Here is a 24,525-nt window from a genome sequence, read left to right on the forward strand (position 1 = left end):
TCCTCCATACATGAGGGGGGTCAAAGAGCAACAGGAGGATCAGCAGAGAGCAGAGGTTTGATGTGGCCTCTGTTACGAAACATATTAAGTGTTACAGCACCCTCCTCTGGTTGAAAAGCAGCATGACAAGCTGAGGTACACTTCCTGTTTCAGAGATGAGATTTCAGCAAACCAAATGAAACCTGTGGTTCAACATGAAAACGTGTAAATATATACAGAACGGAGCTTGGCAGAAAAAGACTTAAGAAACAAGACAAAAGGCAGGGAGGAGCAGGGAGGAGGAGGAGGAGGAGGGGGTCCATCTGTACAGTTTTTGTCTCCTGTTTTATTTGGATGAATGAAACACTTTCAGTTACAAAAATGACTTAAAATGAACAACACTGTACAATGAACAAGCAGAGTTATTTTACTTTTTTTCTTTTTTTTGGTTTTCGAGATAAATACACTAAAAGGCTAACTTGCTACCACAAGGGAGAAGAAGGTGGGAGACAGAAAGGGAAGGGGCAGGAGGGGAGGGGAGAGAGGGAGCTGCTCAAAGGATGGGAGACACAAAGGGGGGAGTCATGGCAATACAATCATACCTGCACGCACACACACTCACACACACACACATATTGAGGAAACAAGGTGACTGTTGTGACGGGGAATTAAAGCTACATGTACTAGGAAGTTGGCAAACAGTACGTTACAGTTGACAGCGCAGGTCATGTGTCTTGGGGGCTTGTCGTTGTCCAAAGAACAAGGAATCTTTTTGTCTGTTTTTTGCAAATTGCTGCAGCGAACCACACCCTTCACATTTCCCAGCAACCCCCCCTCCACCCCTCCCCCACCCTGTCACACACACACACACACACACACACACACTACAGCACACACTTGCTCGCTCACAGGTGGGCATGCAATTGACTGAAGCCCTCCCCTCTTTAACAGAAACCACTTCCAGAGAAAATCTCAAACTTCCCCTTGTCAGTGTTTGCCAGTACCACTCTATCTCTCACACACAGAAAGGCATAGACAAACATTCGGGGGGGGGGGTCAGACAGTTAGACATTAGGACCAGACATCGGGGGTAAACCAAATGAACGGGGGGGAGGAGTGGGTGGAGGGGGGTGGGGGGGGGGTGGATGGGAGTTAAGCAGTACTCTGGCAGCACGAGCAGAAAGGACAAGAACTTAAGAAGGATCAGAACAGCTACAAAGATACCAAGAGAAACTTCATTACCATCATCATCATCATCATCATCATCATCTTCGTTGTTGTCATCGTCATCATCGTCATCATGATCATCATAATTATGAGAAGCTTTAAGATTATTTTTCCAATGGCAAATACTTAAAAATATACATTTCATCATCATCATCATCTTAATTATCATCATTATTATCATTATTATTATTTCCCTTTGGATAGCTGAGGTTAATGCTTTAAAGACTGGCTCGCTAGGTGACAGAGGAATTAAAGGAGAGCAGACAAGAAGAGTGGGAGAGGGAGAGGGAGAGAGAGAGAGAGAGGTGAAGGATGCAGTGGAGGCTTTGTGTTGAAGAGAAGGTCAAGTTAGAGCTCTTTGGTTTTATTCTTTAACATCTGACTCGCTTTGCTGTGTTGCTGGAGAACCTTTGGACTAAAGCTGTATTGTAGAGGAGAGAGAGAGAAAGAAAAGGGATGAGAAGAGAGAGGAAGAGTGTGTATGTGTGGATGAGAGTGGGTGGAGGAAGAAGTAGCAGCTTGTTGTTTTCTTTGCTCTGCTCGCTGTGACTCGTTCTCCAACGACAGTTACATCTCTCATGGCGTCAGTGTTCAGAGATATATGCTTATTCTCACATGATTTAAATCAAGTTCGGTTCCTGATTCTTGCATTTGAACATTTTCCTGCCAAAACTTAATTGAGAAGATTGATACAATTCTTGTATGAGGAAGCTACAGCAAGGAGTTGGTTACTTTAGCTTAACACAAAGGCTGGAAAAAAGCTAAACTTGCTCTGTCTATATGAGGTGGAAATTATGAATCACTTTGCTGATTCAAATCATTTTTTGTTCAGTTCAGAAATGTGTAGTCACTGACTGTGCAGTTTGCACTCGCATCGCTGCTCAAACACACTTCAGCGTGAGCAGCAGGAAGCGAACTCATTCCCATTCATACTGCTGCGATGCTCAGTGATAAGTTCAAGTCTGGTACTGGCTGCTCATACGCTTCCCAGCCACTTGCAACAGAATTATCACACCATAATTATCTTTCAATCAGCTTTTAACCAGGTGATAACAGAGTGTGTTTTAAGGCTGAGCTCATAGTGGTGCTTTCAGTCACCAGTGAGTGGAGCTCCAGGGTAAAAAGCTACTGACAATAATGATTCATTACAGTAGGTTGAACCTGAAGATTCATTCATTCATGTACTGAACACTACTCATGTCCAGAGCTAAAAAAAAATTAGCTTACCAACACCTCTAAAGCTCAGTGATTAAAATCTTACATCTTATTTGTTTAATTTGTACAAAAGACAAAGTGTTAAAATAACAATTTGTGGTTTTATGTTTAGTTAAAATGCGCTTGGCCAGCTGCAGTGATCTCTTGGAGTCAGGCTAGCTGTTTCCCTCTGATTCCAGTGTTTGTGCTAAGCTAAGCTAACTGGCTGCGAGCATAAGCTTCACATTTACCAAACAGATATGAGAATGGTATTTCCCATAAAGTTGAATGATTCCTTTAAAGCTACCTTTATGGTTTCTGTTGTAAAGATGTAATTGTGTGGAGAAAGACACACTCATGTATTTGCAGGCAGATCATCTGAACGGAGGAAGGTGGAGTTTCTGAACACTCAGGTGGATGTCAGGGTTCTAGGGAGTGTGTGCATTGCACTGGATCCCGAGGCAGGGCATTGACTTTGGTATCATTCACTAAGGGGGGTATCCCCACCACAGAGACCTGCGCTTGCCACCTGGTCCCTAAAAACCCTGAGGCTCCAATAAAAGTGCAACTCTGCTTCCTCCATTTTCCTCGGTTCAGTGCTGTGCACATCTCTCCCTCCGACTTCCACTCTCTCAACAAACACAGAGCAGTGAGAAGTTGTCTGGAGTCGTCACCTAGCAACCTCGGTCTCAGCCGTTCCCCCGTCACCTGCCCCTGCGGCGCTCCCTGATACACATGGAGATCGAGTGGTCAATATGGCCCCCCTCATCAGGCAATAAAGACCTCAAGGCGAGAGAGGGGCTTGGCGACCTCTGTGATAAAAGTTGCTCTGAGGCACAAAACTAAAAGCTTTTTTTTTTTTAAGCTGAAAATGGATCCAGATTTGATCCTAGATCTGTGGCAAAGAGCAGCTTTAAGCCCGCTGTCCATGTTTGACAGGGAGGAGGCAGCGAGGGTCAGATATGAGGAGAGGACTGTGTTCAAAGCTCAACACAGACAGCGGGGTGTGTTTTCCAGGGGGACAAGGTGTGAATGTGTATCTGTGTGTGTGTGTATGTGTGTGACCGGAGCATGAACTAGTGTGGCCTTTTTGACCTCAAATGACACCTTCTGAATCCAATGGAGAAAAGCTGCAGTCTATTCAATGATCTCTTAACTCCCAGATCAATCCCAACCCCTCTATGTTTACCTCCATTAGGACAATGACCTTTGACCTGGCCTCACTGTGTCTTGCTCGCGGGAGCCACACAAACACACACACACACACACACACCGTCCACATGTACCATCCCGGTGCCCTGATCCCCACTTGAACCCCACATTTTTAAAGCATTCATCTATTTGGTTTATCATCAAAGAATATGAGGTATATGATGAACTATCTCTCTTTTTACACACTACAGTGGATGAAGGGAAAAAAAGTTGAAACAAAACTTACAGAAAAGTGGAAACAAAAAGAGATACAGAAACATAAAAAAGAGACAAAGACAAAGTGAGAAGCTAGAGGGCGATTTACGGCTGGGAATCCAAAATCACCCTCTTTCTCTTTTGCCTCCTCCTTTCCTCTCTATCATGTAAAAAACTTAAGCCTCTGCCCCAGTTGATCTTCTTCTTTTGTGTTTTTTTTTTGGTTGTGTAGCTGTAAAGCTTTCAGTGTGTTCTCCCTGTGGAGAAAATATAGAGAACAGAAGCAGCACTGTGCATCAGAGAGCACCACACGCTGTTTTTTTCCCCACACATAAATCACGTTTATGCCTTGAAACAGGATTCCAACTCGCTTTTTTTTGTTTTGTCTCATTATCAGGAGATGCAAATTCATACGAAATTCATTTTTCCCCCTTCATTAAATCGCGAGGTGTCCATCTACACGGTGCTGCCTCTCACTACCACGAGCTTCCCCTCCCCTTTAAGAGGAGAGTCGTCTCAGTGAGGAAGAGAATATCTTCACACCATATTCTCTCATTAAGTCCCTACAGGACCCGTGGTTGCATTTCTGGTATTATTTGGTTTAAAGAGGTAAGAAAGAACTTCAGCAGGGGGCTAGAAAAAAAAATCCATCACAAATGCATCTCAGAATATGGAAAAAAGCACCTCTAGAAATAAATTAACAAATAAATAGCAAGATAAAAGAAGATAACAAGCAAATAAATCAACCCTACCCGAATAAATAGTACAATCAAAAGTCTAAATCATTGTTTATAAGGAGAAATAAAAAGTCCAAAGAGAGATAGTTAAAATTTTTGGTCTAAAATCAAGTTATTATCATCAATGTTTTTTTTAGGATCTTTTTTTTTCTCAAAGTCTTTTTTGTAAGTTTTTTCTTTTTAATACATTAGCGATAAGTAAGCAGTAGAACATAGATCTTTTTTCTACAAAATCTATAGAAGCACTAACAGATACATTCCGTCTAAGAGTCAATGTGGAGAAAAGGTTTCACCTTTAAGGTGCAAACCCCACATCTAAAGTTTGGTTCATGAAACGATTCTCGTGTGTCGACTGTGTTGGTTTTTTTTTTTTTTTTTTTTTTACTGGTGTGTGGACCAAACCAAATATTCTTTGGATACGTTTACGTCCAACTCTCAAACCATCAACTTGACTGAGGCTGTTTTTTCTTTGTGTATTATTCTGTATCTCAAAGCGTCATCACTGTGGTACCTGTTCATTTTCTTTTTTTTTTAACCATCCCATCAGCACTTTTATACAGAAAAACACACAGTTCCACCTCAGACAAACTGACACTAACCCCTTTCTTTGCCCTCATGCAGAGAGGGCAGTTCCTGTTCCTCTTCACTGTGTTTGGTTTAGATCAGTATTTGGTTTGGTATTTTTAAGGTTTGCTATTCAACTCTTTGTTTTTGGCTTTTTGTGTTGTCTTTTGTTTTTCTGCCGAGACAGTCTGTTTCTTTATCTAATAAAAATCTGGAAGCTAAATTTTCACAGTATTTTTTCCAACCACCTGATAAAAATCTCTAGCACGACTACGAAAAAAATAAGGAGCTCTTGTAGTAAGTAAGCGAGTACGTTATTCCAAATGAGTAATAAGCACTAAAGTACAGTACATAAAACGGCATCAAGAGACACAGCAGAGATTAAAACAATCAGAACCAACCAACAGAAAAATAAAAACAGATTTTTTTTTAGAAGATTTCAGTTCAGTGAGGTCATTTGCGTTTAGCTCCATCCAGGACCAGAGAGCTGAGCTGGAGAGAGGCAGAGGAGGGGAGGAATTGTCAGTCCTTCTTCTTCTATCTTCCTGTCTATCTGCCTGTCTTATTCATCTGTCTATCCATGCTACACAGTTTCAGAGTGGGGCGAGTGCTGCAGCCCTAAAGCTAACAGACAGACAGACAGAGAGATACGACGGCTTCGCTTCTTTTTAAACACCTGCACTTTGTCCTCCTCCCCTCCTCCCTCCAGCCACATTTGGTTAGGGTTCTTTTTGGTTTAGTTCTGTCATTCCTTGGGTTGTGTGTTTGGGTTTTTTTTTGGTTTGGTTTGGGTTTATTTTTGGTATCCTCTTACAAAAAAAGTGTGAAGCCTGCTCCCCTCACTACAGTGTGTCCCTCCTTTGCCTGTCCCAGCGTACCCCTCTTTCTGAGTAAGGGGGGGGGGGGTCAGTGTAAAGGATCAGTTCCCTAAATAAAGCTTCCCCCATGGGTTTTTTTTCCAACGGGCCAGGTGGAGGGGATTACACCAGAGGAGGGGTGGGGTGAGGGGGGGGGTGGGGCTTCCAGAGGTAACGTCCTGTTCTCAGACCCCACACCACCACCACCACCACCCCACCCATTGGTGTCTTTATTGTGTTCATATGTCTGAGGCTGAGGCTCTTTCTAACACAAGCCCAGCCTTGAAAATGCTTTGGTTTCCATTTTGAGAATTAATGGCAGTCTGAGGTGGAAAATGACAGTGAAATGTGATTGATGGAGTGATGATGGAAACAGACAAATATCAGTAAACATGTCTAGACAGACAGGTGTCGGGGGGGCTATGCTGATTGATGAGGCAGGAATGAGAGCCAGCTGTGACTAAACTTGGCTTTATTGACTTATTTAGCCTTCAGTCTCAACGGTTATTACTTCAAATCTCCAATCACAGCCCTATTTCATACTTTCAAAATGGTCGCCACTCTTAACAAACACCATTTTCTGTGTGTGAAGTTTCCAGGGCATGTTCATTTAGCCACGGAGTCACTGATAATGGGTTATCTTTAAGAGTGAGGAGAAGAGTGGTCTGATTAAGAGCACAAAATGTCACATGTTTTAGGTCTTAATAAATTCATTCACACCCTTGAAATCAACTCGCAGCGTGCCAACTCTTATTTTTGATCTATTGGCACTTGGTGAGGACTGAGACAAGCATCTTTTTTTTTACCTATGTCATTTCCAGAAAAGTCACGTTAAAAAACAAAATGCATGTCGATGACACAAAACATGATGAATACAAAGATGATGACAGTGATGATGATTCAAACCCCAAAAGCTAAAAAAAAAAAAAAGAGGCTGCAACAATAAATAGGAGCTGGATTGTAAAATAACACTAATAAATAATAAAAACAAAAATCCCAACTGTACTTCTTAAAGTGTAAAAAATAGATACTGAATAACAAGACTGTGTCAGGGAAATGTGAAATAAAAAAGTAGAGAAGAAAGCTTTTCTATGCTCTCAGAACCAGAGGTAGGTAAAGAGACTAAACGCGTGAAAAAACAGCAGTTACTGGCAATTATTCATATATGAGCTTTGGACTCAATAACAGCTTTTACAAAAAATATCCAAAATATCTAGCATGAAAACCTATAAGAGACACATGAGCTCATAAGCTAACACAGACAGGATGAATTGATGGCGGGATGGATTGGCTCTTGATGTGTGTGTGTTTGTGTGTGTGTGTAAGTAGCAGTAGCAGTAGAGTCCTGGTCCTGGATAGCTTCAGTATTTACACGTCCTTTGAATAAAGCTTTTCTCTCCGTATTTTTGGTATTTGGGATTTTGGTATGGTTGACGTTTTTTTTTTTCTTTTTCTTTTTTTTTGTCATTGTGTATTCCTCCTCCGCCTCCTCCTCAGGTAAATTTTTGGTTTAAACTTATCCTCCCTACTCCTCTTCCTTTAGACCCGCAGCTTTTTCGAAATAATAACCAAAAAAAAAAAGGAAAATGTAAGCGCTGTCCGCCATTTTTTTTGTCCTTGCCGCCATTCCTTTGTCATATAGTAAAGTTATCGTTTGTCATTTTTGGTTTATGCACTTCGACATGCGACTCTGCCGTCTCCTCCGTCTCTTTGTTAAAGCGTCATTGGTGTGTTTTCCCTCAGAGAGAAAGAGTGGAGAGGTGCCATGTCGATATCATGTTATTGACAAAAAGGTCCCACGTTGCCTCTTCTCCATCTGTTTGGATAGATAAAGATTTTTGGTTTCAATCTTTCCCCCCCTTCTCCCCTCTTTCATTTCTTTCCCTCCCTCTCTCTCTCATCTTTCATTCTGTGTATTTTTGGCATCGAAAGACTGGGAGAGAGAGAGGGAGAGAACCATTGCAAAAAAAAAAAATAAAATAAAATAACGGAAGAAGAGCGCAAAAGAGAGAGAAAGAGATAGCTTTGGTGTGAAAGGCGAGGTTCCTGTTTCCTCCTTCCTCCTCCTCTCTGATTGGCCCTTGGCGTGGTCACTCAATCTTGGCCCCGCCCAGGGAGGGCGGGCTGTGTGCCATTTCGCTGGAGGAGCAGGAAGAGGCGGGGCTGGAGCAAGGGGAGGGTGAGCAGGGGGTGGGGCTGATGCTGCTGGCCGAGGGGAAGGGGGAGGGCTGGGAGGCTTTGGCTACGGCGGCGCTGACCAGTCCAGCGCCGGGGTTCTGGCCCATGTGGAGGAGGGCCGGGTGGTTGAGGAAGAGGGAAGACGGGAGGCCCCCAGCCTGGCCCCCGGAGGCCCCCAGCATCACCTTACTACCCCCCTCAAGACTGGAAAGAGGCAGCTGGCCACCACTGGCTGCTAGGGCTGATGGAAAGAGAGAGGAGAAAATGATTAAAGGAATATTCCACCTTTTACTGTATCACAGAATCATTCTTATCCCTTATTTTATTTTTAGCTTTTGCCATGATTTTTTGAGCCTTGTGCATTCTTCTGCTGCCTCTTTCTCAGGTAAATTTTAGTTTTACTCAATCTCTTTAGACTCTTTAAAACTCTTTAGAAAGGGGGAGTGTGAGGACACTATTAATAGTTAATGTACAGCGATCTCAAGATCTTGTGTACAAAGTGTTTTAATTAAGTATTTTGCTGGCAACTTTCTGTCAACCATCCTCATAAATCTATTATTTCCTACAGCACAGAGCTGAGTGGTGCCCAAACCTGTTGTTTTCAGTAGAGGTAGGTGGAGAATAACTGTCACTGCTTACATGGAAAGCACAGGGAGTGGCCACAACTTGTGATTCTGTAAAAAAAAAGTTCTGCATGTACCTGTCTGTTTTTCTAGGAGAGAATCACTTGAGTGACACCTGTGAAACATCTGACCTTTCCCAAAAACATAAAAGTTGACATCCGACATACACAGTGCCAGAAGAGATAAAAGATTGTTGTAATGATTTAATGTTCCAATCTTGTGGAATCAGATACACAGCAAAAAGGTAAGCTGACATGAGTGGACTGTTGTTATGGAAACAAGGTTGATGACTGGCTGTTTTTCCACTTTATAAACACGCTCCATGCAGAGCTTCTTTCAGTATCAAAATGGTATGTGTGAATGCAGCTTGATAATCTTTGTGACTGCATAGCAACCGCAAAACAGTTTTTTTTTTTTCAGCAGAGAAAAAGCACTAGGCACCCATACTATTCAAAGTGCAAAACGTCTGGTGGGTGCATTATAGTCTGTTGAGGCTACTTTTGGTGGAGAAACTGTTATTTCTGCCTCCTCAGATCGATTTCTTGGTGTATGACTGCTGAGCAGCAAAGTGGTGTGAAATGGTGAGACCAAAATGCAGCTCTTGCTCTGTGATTCTGAAGGTCTGACACTAAAACCTGACATTTACTGTTAAAGGTTTGAAGGTTTCATGATATTAAATCCATTTTAGCTGCACATAATTACAGAAAACGTAAGATAACAGCTCAATGAACCACAAAGAACTTCTGCCAAAGCAGGTGTACAAATCTTTTAGTGACTTGTCCCTTTTTTGATAAACAACATATTTGACTAATGATGAAGAAATGAAAAGATGAGTGAGACAGCACAGACACAAAAACACAGCCCACACAACAACGTAACCGCTGTCACACGCACACACACACACACACACACACACACACACACACACACACACACACACACACTCACAGACACTTGATGGGATGGATTCATGGACGTCAATGGCGACATATATGAAATAAATCTATGGCCCCTCCGTCTCAGCTGCTTCATACTGTGGATGAGCAAACACGCTCAGCTGCCTATTCATCTGTGTCTCCAGTCAGCAAGTCTACCAGCGCGATTTGATTCACCTACCATGCGTAACTGTATTACTCACCATCACACTTCTCTTTTTAATACGTCTCTCTCCCCCCATCTCATCCTCACAGCACAAAGAATGGTCAAAAATGAGCTCTGCTGACGGTGGTCGGGACTGTTTGGTTGGTCACCTCTGAGGGACTGTACGCATTTTTTTTTTTTTTACTTGTGATATTCTTGTGCAGTTGTCAAGTGTAGGAAGGTGTGTGAGAGGGGATGTGTCATGTACAGTATATGTCTGAGTTTACGTATTTATATACATGTAGGAGTGTATGAGAGGCAAATGTCTGTGTAGGCGCATGAGAGGAGGAAAATGTTATTACCTGCCTGTACAACACAAAAACTCAGCTCTGGGTGTTTTTAATTCATCCTGTGACCCTACGTTTTTTTTCCTCACCCTTGACCTCTACATCACTGTGTATTCAGTTTGTCAGTGGTGCTGTTAAACCCATTTGCCTTTCAGTGTCTTTCTCTCTCACACACACCTTGGATAGTGGCCAGGGGATTGTTACCGAGGAGGGCTTGGTTCATCCCTGTGTTAACGCCCATCACAGTGTTCCTGTTGTGTCACACACACACACACACACACACACACACACACATATATACGCAGCACCATACATGTGCAAGCATATATACGAACACAGACAGGCAGAGGAGAAAAGGTGAGAAGAAAAAAGCAGCAGCAAAGACAAACAGAGGGCAAGTTCAGCCCTGCATAGATAAGGAGCAGTTTGCTGTACAGATGTAAACAATGTAATAAACAAAGAGGTTAGACATGCGGAAAGAAACAGATCATATTGAAAACCGTTATAAAACTCTCATCAAGTATGCATTCATAACACAAGATAGAAATGATTTAATACTGTTTATCTGAACGTGTGTGTCTCTGTCGTATTCACCTCAAGTTTGCAGCGAAATCGGTGATGTAGTTAGACACGTCACCGTTCTTTTTACCCATACGCCATAAGCTGTGAACAAAAGAACCACACACATACACAAACACACACAGGAGGGGGGGGGGTTAGAATACACTGCTGCACAGGGGAAGCAGTGACACCCAATGACATTGCTGGGATATCAGTGTGTGTGTGTATGTGCACAAATAATCTCTGTGTGTGTGTGTGCATATGTGTACAGTGACAACCATTTAACTACAAACTGCAGGTGAACCGAGCATGGCACAGCGCAGTATTCACGGTGAGCATGGTTATGGAAATGTGTGGTTGTGTATAGTGGAGTGTGTGTAATGTGTGTTTAGATGTTTTGCCTAAATTTATTCAATTGCGGTGGCTGCCAAGGATGAAGGAACTGAGATTGTTTTAAAATCAAAATATTGTAACTCAGACAAAACACAAACATAGTCCTAATACTTAAAAGGCCAGTTCACCCAAATTACAAAAAAACTACTTTTTCACATGTAGCGATACTGTTTGTTCAGGTTTTCCAGCATCTGTCTCTCGGTAACCATCAATCTGAGATTTGCTGCTAACTCAATACACTGGGGAAGAATGGTGGTGCCCACAACATTGAAACAGAAACTGTCTATGAGTTACTAATTTCTAGAACACAATGTTAAGTTTTAACATCAGTAGAAAGTAGTAGCACAGTAGTAAGTGAGTGGTAACACCTTCACTGTATTGAGGCAGAGAGCTCAGGGCCAGGTTATGCTTGATGCAGACAATTAGTTTGTATGGCATGTTGTCCGACTACATTGAAAGACTTGTGTGTGTTTAGTTGTTTCCATAAGGCCACACTTGAAAACAGTGTGAAAAGTCGGCCCTCAGAGGGAAGGGCAACAACGCTACATGTTTTCAGGCGTCCTCCCCTGGAGGGCGTTCGTACTGTTGTAGTTGTGTAAAGAATGGAGAAATAGGGCTTAAGGGAAAATTCAAAACCAGACATTTTTCTCACCTCCACACACCTGGCCATTAGCTGCACGAAGTGGGCGTGAGTGTCATACTGTTGTTTTTCGGAAAGTTACAGAAATTCAGCCACACCATTTCTGACGTCAGAAAAGTGCATATGGAGGGGGTTTCAGAAGCTGTCTGGCCATCTGACAAGCACTTCTGCTGAAGCTTATCGGCCCCTTCAGAGACATATATCTTAAACCCAGGCCACATAAACCCCCAGATATCAGAATGACTAGATATATCCAAAGGTGGTTTAATAATCTGGGTGAACCAGCGCTTTAAAAGCCTAAATTCGCCCTCACCGTCACAGCTGTGAAGTAACTGACTGAGGATTCCCAGGTGTCGTGTCGAGAATGTCTTACCCTGTGTTAAGATTGAGTGTGCTGTGGCTGGGAGTGGCTGGGCTGGCCGTGCTGCGGGGAGGAGGAGGAGGAGGGGTCACCGGGGAGGGTGCGGAGCTGAGAGAGGGGTGGGTTGAGCTGAGGGAGGGGTGGGTGGAGGTGAGGCTGGAAGTCAGGGGGCAGACGGAGGACATGGTAGACACTGTTGTGCTGCTGAGACTGGTCACGGCCTGCGACAGCTGGCTGGACATCTGGCAGAGAGACAGAGAGACCGAGAGACAGGTTTCTGAGAACTACACATGGCTGAAAACCACCACCGTTTTTATTCCCAGTGATTCATTAAAACACACACACAGAAGAGGCGATGTGGGGTGTGTAAGTGTATCATAAGGTTGGATATTCACCATGTGAGGGCTGTAGCAGGGCGGTTTGTGCGTTGGTGGGGCAGTGGGGGGCTGGTTGGGCAGGGGAGGGGTGGCACTGGTGGGATTGATGCGCTTCTCTTTCTGCCGGCGGTTGCAGAACCAGACCCGGATCACCTCCTTCTCCATGTTGAGCTGCTCGGCGATCAACAGGATCTCCTCTGAGGTAGGCTTCTGGTTCTGCAGGAGGAGAGGGAGACGGGAACTTAAGTTATGTCAGCAGTTTTATATTTCAGCTGCATGAGTCATTCATTCAATCATTTTTATTAACACAATGTGACATTTAAATTGTTTGCAGACAAATAATAATTCAACAAATTACTGTCAGGTATAATGAAACCTCAAGCATTTCCTGTTACTGAATAACTATAATGTTGGCAACTCAGTCATGTACAGTGCTGATAAGAATACACACACACTGGGTTTTATTTACATATAGTGACTCCATGAAAACTCTATCGCGCAGGTTCAGGGTCAGTTATTAAATGAATTCGCAAATAAGTTTTGTTCTTGGGGCCGGGTAAAAATCAATCAACTGAAGAAAGGAGGGATTACCCTTTCCAAAAAAAAAAAAAAACCCCAAACAATTTCTTAATTTTTAAAATCAAATTATAAGGTTAATTATTTTACCGTCATGAATGAGCGCTCCAGGGCCACGCGTACATTCGTCTCAATGCTGGTTCTCTTCTTTCTGCGGCGACCAGGGACCCCGTCGAAGCCCAGAGAGGGAGAGGACAAGGAGCTGGGGCTAGGCAGGGTACTGTCTATAGACATGGTCTCTGAAGGAGGAAAACAATGACAGACTAATTATAATTTTCATACTCCTTATTTAGGGACTTTAAACGCATACAATACTAGTCTAAATCTAGAGTGCTGTTGTTCTAATGAGAGCTCACCTGCATCATTGAGCCACTTCTCCAGCAGTGGCTTCAGCTTGCACATGTTCTTAAAGCTCAAATTGAGGGCCTCAAAGCGGGAGATGGTTGTCTGGCTGAAGTCATTGCCGTACAGCTTCCCCATGGCCAAGCCTACATCTCCCTGGTAGAGTGATAAGAGAATGAATGATTTAGACAAGACAAGTCAAAACCCATCAGTGACTAGGAAATCACCGATGCTGCAACCTGCGAGTGTCTCTCCGTACCTGTGTGAAGCCCAGTTTGATGCGTCTCTGTTTGAAAGTGCGGGCGAATTGCTCCAGCTCCTCCAGGTCACTGGGCTCCTCGGAGTGAGAGGTCACTGAGGGCATCGTGGTCACACCTCCGCCACCGCTCACCTCCACACTCTTGTCTCGCTGCAGCACGTAACAATGTTAGAGGAATGAAAGTGAGAATGAGAGTGGGAGAGGGAGGGAGAGAGAAAAGGGGCAGGAGAGAAGGAGGTGTTTTCTTATTACTAGTGTGGGGACGGGGTTGTCCTTTTCCACTGACTAAAGCTTGAAAGTTTCCTGATACCTGTGCTTGAAGTCCCATTCTGGTTGGAGCAGACAGCAGGCTCCCTTGGTTTTGCTGAGGTAGCGGAATAAGATTTGGTGTCGATAGGAGTCCTGAGCAAAAAAAAAAAAGAAAGGAAAAAAAAAGCACATTATAAATACATTTATGACATTTATGTTAATCTCTATGATTGACTTCTGCCAAAAACATAAAAAAATTACTCATGAATGAAGCGTCCCCACCTTGCTGGGACTGCTGCGCCTGTGGGAGAAGGAACTGGGCAGGAGATGGGAGCGGGTGGCCAGGCACCAACACCAACTGTTGAAGCTGCAGCAACTGCTGGATGTCCTGTGCAGTCAAGAGAGAATGTATGTGTTCATAACTCCAAATGAACTCTCAAGGACAGATAAAGTCACAAGTCACAAAAAAATGTGAAATGTCAGTATGTTATCTACCTCCACCTGAGGAGAGGAGCAGAAAATATAGTAGTAAGAGGAAAAACTATGTTATTGAACAACGTTGAAGAAGAAGAAGAAGAAGGGGAAAATGTGTTTCTTCATGCAAGGTGGAAACTGTGAATCATGACATGTATGACACATATGCAAGATGAATTGTTCCGTGGCTTGATACTGTTTCCTAAATCAACCCGCTCATCAGGAAGTGGCTTTGATTGGCAGTCAGTACCTGGGCGGTGAGCTGGATTGGCTGGGACAGGGTGAGCTGGGGCGGAGGAGGTGGGACAGGGACACTTTGGCCTGTCTGTTCCTGTGTGCTCTGTCCCTGGGACTGCGACTGAGCCTGCTGACCCGTTTGTCCCACCTGCTGCTGCTGCTGCTGCTGCTGCTGCTGCTGGGCTTGCTGATTTGCTGCTGCGGCTGCCTGAGCTTGCTGATTGGCTTGAGCAGCTGCGTGGGCAGCGTGAGCGGCGTGGGCTGCATTGGACTGCTGCACGGCCGCAGCAAGGAGCTGCGCCTGAGCCTGCTGCAGCAACAACTGCTGCTGTGCTGGCAACAGAGCTGTCAACTGGCGAGGAGAAAGAGAAAGAGGAAGAGGAAGAGGAGAGGAGAGGAGAGGTAACATAGGAGAAAAGAGAATAGACAGGAGGAAAACAAAGAAGGAGACAAAGTGTTCAGAAAGAGGCACAAAGAGAAGCAAGCAAGGTAAAAGCAAAGCAAAGTGTGTGTGTCTGTGCGCATACATCATAAATCTGTCTTACCCCTGCTAGTTGGGAGCCGGTCAGCATGAGCTGTGTATGTTGCAGGGCTGTCTGTGAGGGGGTCGGGCCATGAGAGGGAGGAAGGGCCGGGGACATCTCACCACACTCCTCCATCTTATTCTGTGAGGAAGACAGGAAAGAGAGGGGAAAATGTAGAAGATTATTAATTAAAAAAACCAAAACACCAACATGTATCCAAAACATAAATCCTAAATCAAACTTGACATGACTGCATTAAAAAGACAAATATCAGTAACATAAAACTTAAACCCATCCTTCCCAGAACTTAGAAGAGGTTAAAAGGGCCAGTTAGAGACATACAACTACACTGGCTTACCTGGCTGTTTAAGGCCATGATAGGCAGTGTTAGCTATTTAAATTATATGTGTAATTTCGAGTAATTCTCATAAGCTGATCAGACACATGTCTTGGGACGAGAGCCCTCTTGCCTCTCCTTCCCTTGCACAAAGGGATGATCTTTATTCCCAGGATCAGGCATGTTTGAACTGGCAGTGGGGGGTGGGGGCAGAGAGGGGACTCCTCCAGCTTACTGATTTGCCTATCTCCTGTGGTATGCAAATGAGGAGGATTTCACCTTTTGGTGAGTTGTAGCATTATAGATTTATTTCAACTCTGAATGTTCTTTGTGAAGGGGAGAGTGCCATCATATTCTCTGCTCTTAGTGAACGTGTTTACATTTGAGACTGGGTAGAGAGTCGACACATTATGAACCTCAACGTCGAACACGACAAAAGAGCAATTCAGTGCATAGAAATGAGCACAAAGCCTAGGCAGCTATACTGTCAATAAACCTACTGTGTGACGTTAAGACACAAAAGATGCACAAACATAGGCCCAGCCACACACACACACACACACACACACACACACACACACACACACACACACACACACACGCACACATACACACTCACCTTGCTGCTGCTCAGCGTTGGTGACAGGGGAAAGGGATTAACTTTCATTGACTGAGCCTGGGGGAGAAGAAACAGACATGACTTCACATCAGAAATTACTGCCAAACATGACTTTAAAGGCATTATCTTTTATTTGCTAATAAAAATAGATGATTTATCAACAAAAAATACTATAAAATAAAACTAAAAAAATATAACAATAAATACAACTATAAAATAATTTTGATAGTTTTGATCAATTACTTTACAGATTTTTTTAAAATAGAAAATGCTAAAAATTCACTGTCTCCAGCAGTTCAAATGTGAGGATTTACTGCTTTTCTCTGTTTGATCTCACTGCTAACTGCTAACTGAATTATCTTTGAGTTTTTGACAGTTTATTGGACAAAACAAGCTATCTGATGACGTTCCCTTGGTCTCTGGAAAATTGAGATTTTCATTTTCTCACGAATTTCTGAAATCGTTCAGACTGCAGCATTACTTCCAAAATAATTGACATCTGATTGTTATCAGATTGTTATGTAGGTGAAAGAGGTGGGAGATCAGCATAATAATCACAGGACTCAGATGTACCTGGTGATTTGATTCAGGTCCATTCCGCTCAGAATCTGCGTGGGAGGGAAAGGAAAAAATTAGAAATTGATCACGTGTCAGAGCACAAATGCACACACTATGACACATACAGCATCAGGCAAGGACATTTTTATATTACCCACGTGTGGATATGTTCATTTGCACCTTACCTGTGCCCTCCAACGGTGAGTCAGCCCCTACTTTCTCGACCTCTACTGGCTTTGACATCCTGATATCTGTAACAGGAAGACGCACAGATAAACAACAGTCAGATAGATTCTTAAATCTGTGTCAGACAAAGAAAAGAGCAGACCTAAACAGAATATTCAACATTTACCCAAGCAGGTGATCAGAATCTGAATGACGGGAGAGGAAAGAGGATGCCCAGGGTGTTGATCTTAGATAGGTTAAGTGTTTTCAGGTCACAGAGCCAGCCTACACACTGTACACCAAACAATGTGGCTGAATCATTCAGAGTTTGAATGCAGCCCACAGTCATTCACTCTTTCCAATTAGTGGTTTGACATAGAGTAGGTTGACCCAAGGTGTTTGCTTGTTCTAAATTTATCTCAAGGTGTTTACGTGGGAGTTCTGCACTAAAAATGTCTTGTATTGTGGCTCATGCTGTGTGTCATTCACTACAAAGACCACATCACTTCCTGGTTGATACTGTTTTGGGACAGTCCCTATGGCAACGGCAGTGAATGGAGGCAAGCAAGAAATTTAAGTCTTTAATTCTGTTTAACAATAAAGGTCTATTGTTTTGGCAGAGGAGAGTGTAGGAACGATGGGAATAAGAGTGATTTGAGAAGAGTTTTGCGAAACTGTGTGTATGTGTGTGTGGGTTGTGTATGTCTATATATTTGTGTGTGTGTAGTAGTTTTGTTTTTGTTAAGCACACACCAGTATTATCTCACTATATAAGCCTTTTTATTTGTCTGAAACCACAAACTGTAAGACAACTTTTTGTTGTGTCCATTTGAAACTTTTTTTCTCTCTTGTTCTCTCTCTCCCTGACAAACACACACGCACACACACACAGCTACTTCCCTTTTGTGAAAACATGCAAATCTCCCCAACGACCAACTAATTATATCTGCCACCTGCATAATAAACTCTCAGTCTCCCTCCTCCTTTTCCTCTCTCTCCCCTTTCACCCCCTCCTCTCCTCTTTGCTTGTCCTCTCTTCATCCTGTTGTTTCTCATGTTGCAGATGAGAGAGCGCTGTCAGCTGCTAATGTTTCCCATCACTTTATTGCTGCGCTTTTATCAATGTGACAAACTAAATATAGAAAATAAAATACTCTCGCCTGACTCTCAAATGCAAATGGTCAGACATGGTTTTCGCCATTGGGGGGCAGCAGTGATACATGGAGAAGACGACAAACCTGGTCCACTGACCGCCACTGACCTGATGCCAGTTTTAAATAACCAAACCATCAGTCCAGTGCGGCCTCTATAAAGACAGGAGTATATAGATAAAGTGAGCCACTCCCTGATGAGAGGCACATTCAGAGGCAGAGACACGTTTGTTTCAGCGAAACAGATGTGAGAACAATTCACTTTGGTACATACTGTGTCTTTAGGGGGAAGTGGCGATCAGCTCAAAAAGCTCCACTCTGTGTGTGTCTGTGTGTGTGTGTGTGCCCCAGCCCGGGGTTATAACACCCTGAGCTGGAGGAACACACACACTCACACTGACCGCAGGATTTCCCTCAAATAAATGGACTTCTGCAAAAAGCTAATTCGGTCACCCAACATGTGGATGCAAACATCTGGTCACATCTATTATTAGCTTCAATTTGTGGTTATTCCAACATAACTTACAGCTCCTGTGTTTTTTTTTAGTACCATATGAAATGTCTGTTAGTGAAACCTAAAAATTGTCCCATGTTGCTCAATTTCTGGTGAGAAACCACTGAGTCTGCACATGCATACATTAAGAACTTTAGTAGAAAACTGACACCTCATAACGCACCACACATTTAATAATATACTGGAAATGTCAGTTGTTTTTACTCTGGACTATCCTGTGCTCTGTACACGCACAGTACAACACTAAAGCCAAGTCCTCCATATAAAATGATTGTCCAGCTCATAAAACAAGCTGTAATGTAAAATTTGCTTGCACTGTACTGGCAGTTCATGAGAGAAGGTGTGATTTGATTCATGATTCAAAATGGCCTACAGACAGTAGCATGGTGGATAATGTGGTCAGTAATACAGTGGTGGGACAGTATATCAAGATGCTGCGTCTTTTTCTCACTTCCCCTCCCGACTTCCCCTTGTACCGGGTTGAACGCGGAGTGCTAAACCCAACACTTACTGTCAGTGAGGCTATTAATATTAGCTTGCTCTCTCTCTCTCTTTCTCTCACTCTCTTTCACTCTATCTTTTTTAAAACCTCCCTCTCTTTTACAACACATTGCTGCACACACACAAACACACAGCTAATTTTACTTGACACAGAGCAGAGTTACATTTCTAAATGTAAGAGCAAGAGAATAAGAGGCTCTATCTTCAACAGTAGCTCCTTGTTTTATCTTTTTACATGGTGTACAAACTACATTTACTATAGTGTTAGGAAACTTTTTTAAACAAGAAACAAAGTTTAATTACTACGTCTCTTTCATCCATCATTAAGCTGTTACAGCGTATGCTAATCTTACAGCAAAGCTCAGGGTTTATCTTTCACCCACTGAGAATAGTGAGTTACACCACTCTCACTGTATCTTAAACAGAGCAAATTTAATGCTGTATAATCCTGTGTCATGAATAAATGATGCAATAGAAAGGAACAAGGAACAACAGTGTCTGTGCTCAGTCTGGACTGTTTCTGTTATTCTCCTCTGGGTATTTCGGCTGAGATGAAACTCCAATGCAACCAACCCGAACCCCCCCACCCCACCACCCCCTCACCCCACTTCCTGATTCAGGACACAACCCCAGCGCCAAGGGGGGTGTCTGGGAACTGGAGTCATCGCAACCAACTAACTACAGGATTTCAAAAACCAAGCAGCACTGAGATGTGCCGATTTTTGATTGCAAAGAGATATTTTCCATTTAAAAACTGAGGCATCAAAGAGTCGACTGCACATCTCCATGAGGACAGAGTAATAAGCTGAAGTCAGAATTTGAGAATAAAGTAAAAAGCTGAACAAATGAAGCAAATCAAAAAATGAGAAGATGAAGGCAGGATTTCAGAACAATTCAGAGAACTGAAAGGGAAAATCTAACAATAAAGTGAGAAGCTAAAGGAAAATCTGAGATGTCACAGCAGCGGCAGGCTGACCATCAAGGCTGTGACATTTTATTACAGTCTGTGCCACTGATGTTGTTTTATTGAATATAAATTTTTGGCTCTCAGTTTTACCTACCACACACAAAAATGACTCATGACTTAAAATGCTAAATATTCATAAATATTTTCATACAACACATTATGAATAAAAGCAAATGTCGCTGACCACAAAGCAATTTAAAAGAATACATCACATGATTAGATTATGTGCTAATATACTAATCCCTCAAATATAAGTCTCTGCCAGTGAGAACCTCTCTAACAGTTTCAGCTATGTGCAGAAATATGTTAATTTTTCACTTATCGTTTTCACTTATTGCACTTGATGCACTTTGAGCAGATGAATACAATTGTTAGGATATGAGACCATTTTGATCATACCATTAATTAAAATTATGGAAATGCCACTCTGTAGACATAGCCAGCTCTTTATATTGTTCATTTAGTCTCTTTTAATTCTGGCATAAATTAATGAAACAGCTGAACTTTAAGACAGCTCAGACAGCAGCATGTAAAATTAAATGTTTCTACAAAGCAAAATTCATATTTTTAGTTTTCCTATTTTTGCATTAACAGCCTAAACTATTATGCTTTTAACTGCATTGTTATGCAATGTGGTGTGTTCTCCTTCGCTGCAGTTTATGATCAGATGTGTCACCCTGGTCAGAGTAACTCACAGAAGGTCACAGCGGTGACCACATCAAGTTAAGAAGTGACTCGCTGATTTTTGAGCCATGAATCACTCGTTGATAAACAACATATACTGTAACAGAGACTTGTAATTTTTTAGAAATCATATTAGACACAAATGCTGAGAGATGTGAGCTAACTGACATTTAAATTTTGAATTCTGGTAATTGGTGAGTCAGCTAACAGTGCTGTGCTTTTCTCTGAGACTTGTCGCCCATCACCTGAGACTGTGTCTGCCACTTCTCACAGCCTGAGCTGAGCTGACCATCAAAACAAGGCCGTGGGGCTTCTGCTGTGTTTTCATTTCGTTTTTTAAATTGTGAGAGTGACAATTATGTTTAGGCATTTCCCCTTTTAATCATCTGTCTTTTTCAAAAAAAAAGAGGCAATTGTCTGTATCTGATTGCTTTAAAATGTGTTTTAAATTCACTGACAGAAATTGAAATTTAAAAAACAGTACAACACCCACACCTCACACACGTACACACACACAGACGCAGAGATAGAGAGAGAGAGAGAGAGAGAGAGAGAGAGAGAGAAAGAGAGAGACACACACACAAACAGAAAGTTTACACAAGTTTCAAAGTTGCACCAGAAGAAACCTTATCAGCTTAATATCTATAAACTGAACACTAATGTGTCAGTGCGGCAGTGCTTGGCAATAAAAAGAAGGGGTGTTTTGTGATCTCAGAAAAATAATCACAGCACAGAAAAACACTGGTGAGACACACCAGCTGCAACACTGATTTCTCTTTACCGGTTTGTTTCAAAAAGACATTTCAAAAAACTTTTTCTTTCACTGTATTCCCTCAAGCTTTTTTTAGCATTCAGTATTCAGTATAAACACACACACACACACACACACACACACACACACACACACACACACACACACAGAGGCATGCGATGGGCTGGCGAGGTGTCTGACCTTTCCCTCTGCCTGCAACAGACGTCCACCCATCTATCCATCATCCCTCCATCCATCCCCATCTTTCTCTTCGCGCCACCTCTCGCTCTTTGATGTTCTCTAATTAGCTGAGCTTGTTAGACCCAGTGGCATTAATCAACAGCGTAGACACAGTTCTCTTCCTCTCTCACACACTCACACTCACACACACTCACACACACTCACACACAGTTCCCTCTGCCTCACGCAAAGCTTAATTGGTCTTGGTAAATGAAGGCCAGCAGAGAGAGAGGGCTGCACAGACAGTCACTCACCTGGCAACCACATACTGGAGAAGTCCTTTGATGCTATTGCTGCTGTCTTGGTCATATCTGTGTCTGTGTGTGAGAGTGTGTGTGCGCGCTACGTAAAGAAAAACTCTCACTCTCCCTCACTCTGACTGTCTAACCAAAAAGGAGGAGTGTATTAAATCATATGGTTGAGAGAATCACTCTCTCCCTCTCTCTCTCTCTCTCTCTCTCTCACATACATGACAGTCCACGCCCCTTGGCCCCACCCCCCCCCCCCTCCTCACCCCCCGCCACATCCTGCAACACAACAGGAAGTAAGCCTCAAAAGAGTAGGAACTCGGCACACAGGAGAGAGAAATAAAACACAAAAGAAAAAAAAAGAGAAAGAAAGAAAGGGGGACACGCATGAGGTTAAGAGAGTGGGAGAGAGTGAGTGAGCGAGGAGATCGAAGAGATACACGAGGTGAAAAAAGAGGGGGATGATGGGTACCGATGGAAAGTGATGGCGCGGCTGGAAACAGCCACTCACACACACGCTCACTCACTCACTCACGCAAGAGAAAAACAGCAGGCTTGACATTCTGACCGAAGAGCGTGTGATACACTTGTATGATATATGACCCAGTGTGCCTTCAAAACCTCTCCAAAGCACAACTGATCAGAGTTTTTCCTCAGTGCTAAGCTATTTTAACAGGTGCTTGTAGCCTTGTTTTAGTCTGTCATGAGTCATGGCCATCTCTCCTCGGTCATATCTGTGTATGTGGGGTAGCTACTAGAGAGTACATGAGTGGGCTTGTGGTGGTCTGTTGAGGAAGGAACGGCGCCAACAGGAGAAGATGTGACATCCTCAGCTACGTCTACCAGCCACAGCTCTGGTCTACCCCAAGCGGAAGGAAAAACTCTGTCACAATACTCACTGTACCACTGACCATCCCACACTGTGGGCTGCACACAGTGATAACACTGCAGAAACCCACATGAATCTCTACATGTGACGGATAAATGTGGCACGAAAGTGGAACATTGCAGATAAACTAGATATGACCCACTATCAGCACCACCCACCAGGATTAACAGACTAAGAAGCTGCAAATAAGTGAAAATCTAAAGTCGGCCAAATGACATCGAGGAAGCAAAACAGCATGTTTCAGCAGAAATAATGCCTGTATTTTCAAATCTTAACGTGTCGACGTTCTGCTGCGACAGTACGTTGAGATGACCACAAGGTGGCACTCTTGATTCTCTAATCTCTGGCTCTGTCCCTGGAAGAGAAGAGGACACAAGGCTGAACACCCCTCCCTCCCCCTTTCCTTCTCCCTTGGTCCGAGTTCACTAATTCAAAAGCTAACGGCAGCAGAGTTCCCAAGTTTAACCTTATAAATACTTTATGTGGTGATTTACAACAGCCCAATGTACTGCTGGATAGACGCTCACGAAGAAGTACATACGGCACTGTACTGGAGGTTCTCTCTATTATACAGAGACATCTTTTTTTTTTTTAAATCTGTCCTCAAACACACACAAATACTGATGTACTGACTCATACTAATAAATATTTACCATGAGGACAATATCAGGATAGAAACTTTCAGCTTAGAGCTTTCTCACAAACTAACATGTATAATGTATAAGGTTATTTTTTTTAATAAACAGCTGGATTTAGAGCTGAAACGATGACGTTGATTTATTGGTTAGTCAATCAAAAGAAAATTAATCAGCAACTATTTCAATAATCAATTAATCATTTCAGTAATTTTTCAAGCAAAAAGACCAGATGTCAGGATTTACTGCGTCTCTTGGTCATATATCATTGTAAACTAAATGTCTCTGGTTTTCAAACTAAAGAATTTGAGGATGCCACTGTAGACTCTGGAAATTCTGACGGGTGTTTTGCACTATTTCTGGACAAACTATAAAGACGAACTATTAACTGAGAAAATAATTGACAGATGAATCATTAAGGAAAATAATTATTGCAGCTGTAGCTGAATTTACTTCTCCAGTTCTTTCTTCATGATGCCAATCAAACAAGTAACTAATATCGCAGCTCCTTAAGCTGCAGGCTGCACACCAAACAGAGACAAATCTTCAGTTTTGTCAGTCTATATTTCCACATTATTTATGCAATGATGTCTTGGCCTTCATCGGGGTGTGAACAGACAGACTTGTTTGTTACCTGTTTAGTACTCAGTGGCAAATGAGAGAGCGTTCGTGGATGTGTGTAGGAGTGAACCGACCGGGCCAGGCCTGTCCAAGGACAGTGACAGACTGCGTGTTGGAGAGGGGGTGTTTCTCTGGGTCAGAGGTCGTATGGGCAGCCTGGCTTTGGCCATGACCTTTATTCAAACCCACGTAACTACCAAAGTGTGTATCTTTGTATGAGTGTGTGTGTTGCTACATGTGCATTTGTTTGGGAAGCTTCGATAGTTGGCTGGTGAATCTAAGCGTGCTCTGGATATGTGTGTGTGTTGTACAGTTCATGGCAATGGGGGGCCTTCCTGCCCCAAGGAGGTCTGAGCCTTGGTTACCATAGAGACCAGACCTAGCAACACTCCAGCCTCACCACTTAGATGATACTGGGCCAACGGCAAATGGTTTCAGCTGAAGTTGACATATTAATAC

At 42.9% G+C, this 24,525-nt stretch overlaps 1 protein-coding gene across 8 annotated transcripts in view; it reads right to left on the bottom strand.

Moving 5' to 3' along the window:
- Positions 1-305: 305 nt before the first annotated feature.
- pou2f2a (POU class 2 homeobox 2a) overlaps positions 306-24,525 on the bottom strand; it is a 67,091-nt gene continuing 42,871 nt past the window's right edge. The window contains exons 1-15 of one of the 8 annotated variants that reach the window (XM_051076048.1): positions 21,928-22,085; positions 16,886-16,951; positions 16,716-16,750; positions 16,143-16,199; positions 15,208-15,327; positions 14,676-15,014; positions 14,213-14,339; positions 14,013-14,104; positions 13,703-13,852; positions 13,458-13,599; positions 13,192-13,340; positions 12,544-12,741; positions 12,161-12,390; positions 10,788-10,856; positions 306-8,384 (exon numbers count right to left, since the gene is read on the bottom strand). In XM_051076048.1, coding sequence (XP_050932005.1) covers positions 8,342-8,384; positions 10,788-10,856; positions 12,161-12,390; positions 12,544-12,741; positions 13,192-13,340; positions 13,458-13,599; positions 13,703-13,852; positions 14,013-14,104; positions 14,213-14,339; positions 14,676-15,014; positions 15,208-15,327; positions 16,143-16,199; positions 16,716-16,750; positions 16,886-16,951; positions 21,928-21,982 — 1,872 coding nt within the window. In that variant the 5' untranslated portion in view covers positions 21,983-22,085 and the 3' untranslated portion in view covers positions 306-8,341. Of the gene's footprint in view, positions 8,385-10,787; positions 10,857-12,160; positions 12,391-12,543; positions 12,742-13,191; positions 13,341-13,457; positions 13,600-13,702; positions 13,853-14,012; positions 14,105-14,212; positions 14,340-14,675; positions 15,015-15,207; positions 15,328-16,142; positions 16,200-16,715; positions 16,751-16,885; positions 16,952-21,634; positions 21,883-21,927; positions 22,086-24,525 lie in introns of those variants that run through there. The other 7 variants (XM_051076050.1, XM_018672302.2, XM_051076047.1 and 4 more) reach the window with 7 other exon arrangements.

Source organism: Lates calcarifer, linkage group LG15 (genome assembly GCF_001640805.2).
Source record: "Lates calcarifer isolate ASB-BC8 linkage group LG15, TLL_Latcal_v3, whole genome shotgun sequence".
In the NCBI taxonomy this organism is placed as follows: Eukaryota; Metazoa; Chordata; class Actinopteri; family Centropomidae; genus Lates; species Lates calcarifer.